This window comes from Octopus bimaculoides, unplaced genomic scaffold, assembly GCF_001194135.2.
Source record: "Octopus bimaculoides isolate UCB-OBI-ISO-001 unplaced genomic scaffold, ASM119413v2 Scaffold_40451, whole genome shotgun sequence".
Lineage (NCBI taxonomy): Eukaryota > Metazoa > Mollusca > Cephalopoda > Octopoda > Octopodidae > Octopus > Octopus bimaculoides.
The window spans coordinates 17,731-22,579 of record NW_026299678.1 but is presented as its reverse complement, the minus strand read 5'-3'; the positions used below and the strand labels follow the sequence as shown (position 1 = coordinate 22,579).

At 38.8% G+C, this 4,849-nt stretch overlaps 1 protein-coding gene across 2 annotated transcripts in view; it reads left to right on the top strand.

Moving 5' to 3' along the window:
• Positions 1 to 4,849, top strand: part of LOC106874315 (IQ motif and SEC7 domain-containing protein 1) — a 41,368-nt gene that overhangs the window by 24,951 nt on the left and 11,568 nt on the right. For both annotated transcript variants that reach the window (XM_014922004.2, XM_052978204.1), the window contains exon 7: positions 2,648 to 2,703. In XM_014922004.2, coding sequence (XP_014777490.2) covers positions 2,648 to 2,703 — 56 coding nt within the window. The remainder of the gene's footprint in view (positions 1 to 2,647; positions 2,704 to 4,849) is intronic.

The window sequence follows — 4,849 nt, the reverse complement described above, 5'->3', positions numbered from 1 at the left end:
GCAAATTTACCATTTTGATGCCAACCTGGCTGAAACTGGCTCTGGTTCTGTAGTACAAAAGTCTTGTTTTCATAAGTTTTAGATTAAAATCTTCCACCAAACCTTAATCACAATTTACGTTCCTAACACCAGCTGAATGATAACAAAGTTATTTTACTAAATTCTTTGTTATATTTAAAATTAATTGAAGTAAACAGAGCATCTCGACAGAAATATGGTAACAAATAAGGTTAAAGACAGTCAAATGAGCCTTCAATTTGCACAAAATTTGGCTGCTATTTCTAACAATTGAAACAAAATCTGCAAATTTACCATTTTGATGCCAACCTGGCTGAAACTGGCTCTGGCTTTGTATTACAAATGTCTTGTTTACATAAGTTTTAGATTAAAATCTTCCACCAACCCTTAGTCACAATTTATGTTCCTAACACCAGCTGAATGATAACGAAGTTATTTTACTAAATTCCTTGTAATACTTAAAATTAATTGACAGAAACACAGAACATCTCAACAGAAATATGGTAACAAATAAGTTTAAATACAAACAGCATCAAGAAATGAAATGATAGCAAGATGTCTGTCTGTCATGGATTTAAGTGACAAATGCCTGTACATCACTTTTGCTATTCCTTTCAGTCATCACAGTGAGTTCCAGTGACAAGCATTGCAAGATGACTGCAAATCATACAAGGGGCTGTTGAGAAGTTGTTTGCTTTAAGGGTATTGCAAAGGGCCTGGTTGGAGGCCCCACCTTCTGAGTTCTTTTACAGGGCTTAGAAAACCTGAAGGACCACTGCAACAAGTGTGGGAATCTGAGAGGGGTTCCAGGTTCGTTCCCACTTGGACAAGTGTCTTACACTCTAGCCTTGGGCCGACCAAAGCCTTGCAAGTGGATTTAGTTAATGAAAATTTAAAGAGGCCCCTAGTGTATATATAAACCTTGGATCGTAGGGTGATATGCTGTGCTTGAGGAGACCTATTGAGTTAAGTACATCAAAACCAAAATCAAATGGAAATTGTAGTTGTGATCCCCGTGCCGGTGGCACATAAAAAGCACCATCTGAATGTGGCCGATGCCAGCACCACCTTGACTGGCTCCCATGCCGGTGGCACGTACAAAGCACCAACCGATTGTGGTCGTTGCTAGACCCCTCTGGCCCCTGTACCAGTGGCATGTAAAAAGCACCAACCGATTGTGGCCCCTGTACTGGTGGCACATAAAAAGCACCCACTACACTCACGGAGTGGTTGGCGTTAGGAAGGGCATTTGGCTGTAGAAACACTGCCAGATCAGATTGGAACCTGGTGCAGCCTCCTGGCTTCTCAGACCCCAGTTGAACTGTCCAACCCATGCCAGCATGGAAAGCGGACATTAAACGATGATGATGGTGATGATGATATATATATATATTTATGTGTATTTGTCTGTGTTTGTCCCCCCTCCCCCACTATCATTTAACAACCAATGTTGGTGTGTTTAGGTCTCTGTAACTTAGCGGTTTGGCAAAATAGACCAATAGAATCAGTACTTGGCTTACAAAGGATAAATCCTGGGATCAATTTTTTTTCAAATAAAAAGAACTCTTTAAGGCAGTGCTCCAGCATGGCTGTAGTCAAATATCGAACAATGAGAATGAGTGCTCAATACCACATTGTTGGATAAAGATTCTTTATTTTTGTATTAAGGCTACCATTGGTTTCATGTTAAGGGATTTTTTGACAATTCTTCAAGTTGATCATGTAGAAAAATTGGTGCTCGTTTATTTATATTTATTGGTATTTGATTATTGGATGTCGTTAACCAAATTCATTTAAAACTGAGTGCTTGATTGAGATCTGCCTGGATGTTTTAATCCCGCTTTTTTTTCTCTTTCTGTACTTGTTGTAAAGTGATCTTATGCCACTGTTGTATCTGTTTTTTGATGACATTTGTCTCTCTGACAGATATTGTTATTTTTCGAAGTCATCGTTAGAATGTTTCTATCAGGCACCGTACAACCCCAAGTCATGGTGTTGTTATTATCCTCAAAGGATTGGATTGTTATAACATCCACTCAGTACCACAGTTAGATTACTATATCAGTACAGACACTACTATTAACACGTACTCTCAACCTTCTGACCTTCCCCTTGTCGACCGGCTGCTGCTGTATTTGTAATGGTTGGTTCCTGCCACTTTTTACTGGGAGGGGTGTACAGTTTCACCATACAACAATACATCATTTTAGCATTTGCCCCTGTAACGCCATGTTCTTGCTTTAGCGAGAATAGGTTAAACATCATCTCTGCAGCCAATTCTGTCCAATAGTCTGCTTTTGAGCTGTGCGTGTAACTTTATTTTTCTCAGGAGCCTGGGTGGGAGGGTAAGGTTAGACACAGGGGCCCAGCTCTGAGAGGGTTGATGACATCAGCATTATTTAAGCAAACTGAGTTTGTATTCTTCATATATTTTCGTATTGGATACAGTGATTCAGGTTCGATTCCTAGGTGTTTTGCGACTGCCAAGATATATATTCCGGCTGCAGTGTGTAGACATATGCGCTTGTGTTTGCTTTTTTCTTTTCTTTTCTTTTTTAAAAGGCTCTGTAAGTTTCCTTAATTGAGATTTCATTGAAATGCGTGTCACTGGTTTCGTTTTCCATTTCAGGTCAAGGGCTGAAGCGAGAAGACAGTGGTGGTGGAGGATCAACAGACAGCGGTGTGGTAAGGAGCATTTTTTTTTCATTCCTCTCTCAAAAAAAACAAAAAAAAGCAAAAACTAAGAAACAATAGACTACTGGGTTACCAAACCATCTTTCCTCTTCCTCCCCCATTCTCTCTCTCTCCCTTCACCCCCCACCACCACTACTATTGCAACTACTTCCACTACCACTTCTACAACAACTACAGTTTATTCTACTTCTGCTGTTGTCATTACCACTAGGCCGGGTGGAACAAGCCAGTTCAGGGTAGAAAGTGCTCACATACGCTCTCATGCACACACACACACACACACATCCCTCTTTTATCTTGCTGCAGTCGTTAAACTGTGGCCATGCTGGGGTACTGGCTGCAAGGATCTTAGTCGAATTAATCACCCCTGCCCCTCCCCTCAAACATTATTTTTCCTCCTCTTAAAACCTGGCACTTACACTATTGGTCTCTTTTGGTCGAACCGCTAAGTTATGGTGACATAAACACTCCCACACACACACAGAGTTACACATACATGTCGTCATCGTCATCATTTAATGTCTGGTTTCCATGCTGGCATGGGTTGGACAGTTTGACAAGAGCTGACCAGGTTTCATCCCTGTTTTGGCACAGTTTCTGTGATTGGTAGTCACAGGTATGACAGCAAGAAGTTCGCTTCCCAAGTGCATGGTTCCAGGTTCAGTCCCACTGTATGGCACCTTGGGCAAGTATTTTCTTCTGTATAGGGTCAGGCCGATGAAAGCCTTGTAAGGGATTTGGTAGATGCTGACAAATAAAAGCAGTATCTTTTGTTGGTGCCAGAATGTCATAAGACAAAATGGATTTTGAACCGGGAGCCACCAAATTGCCGGTGCCAAAACAGAGCTAACCCATTGCCATTGGGGTGGATGGGAGTGAAAGTGGAACTGTGGGGGATAGGAAATAAAGAGAATCTTCATTGATTGGCTGTGGTGTTTCTTTGCCCCCCTCCATCAATCTCTGGCTCTGTGGTGGTGGGCATGGGAAAAAACAATGGATGATATAAAGACAGACACTTCATTGGTCGGTGGTGTTCATCTCCAAATATTTCACAGCCTCCCTTGGCATGTTGTCTCCTCCACCCTTCCGTCAATCTCCCTCTCTATGGTGGTGGGCATGAGGAGAAACAATACATAATTATAGAACTATTTTCTATTAATAGTTCTCCTATTTTTACCTTTTATTGTTATCTGTTTTTTCTTTATATCTTTTTCTCTCTTTATATTATATCTGTTTTTCTCCTGTTTTTTTTTTCATCTCATATGTCTTATACTTCCCCTAAGTTTTCCCAACTCTTTATCTGTTTTTCTTTCCATATCTGTTTCCCAATGTGGATATCACACCTTTTCCTTTATCTGTTTTTTTATGTTAAAATATTCTGTTTATTGTCCATGATTTTCCTGTTTAATCTCACTGTTTAATCTCACATCAGTTTTTATCCTACTTTTAAAACTGTTTTCTTAATCTGTTTTGTCCCAGTTTTAAAACTACTTTCTTAATCTGTTTTGTCCTACTTTTACAACTGTTTTCTTAATCTGAAGATGAAGAAAAAGCCCATTTTAACCCCTTCCCAAATATTCCTGACCAGAGAGGACAGGACAGTGAGGGTGCCTTTTTTTTCTCTTTATTTTCTTTTATCAACCTCTCCTTTTTAAGAATCCATTGCTAGCACATTATTGTACCATCAACTGTGAAATCTAGCCTCCATTCCAACCTCCTGCCCTCCATCACTCCTGAATATATATAATATATATTTTTATATCCTTAACATTTGGATAAATTGATTTAACGAAGCGGAGGTAAAGCAATGTCTTTCCACGACGTATTTTCATTTACTGCTGCCAAAACGCAACAATCCAAAAACTCCGTCTGTCGTCTTCAACAATAAACGTTCCAATGAATCCAATCTTTTAAACACACAGGTGTGTTAACATCTATCACCACAACATATATGTATATATTATATATGTATGTATATATATATGTATGTATATATATATGTATGTATATATATATATATGTATGTATGTATGTATATGTATATATATATATATATATATATGTATGTATGTATATATATATATGTATGTATATATATATATGTATGTATATATATATATATATGTATATATATATA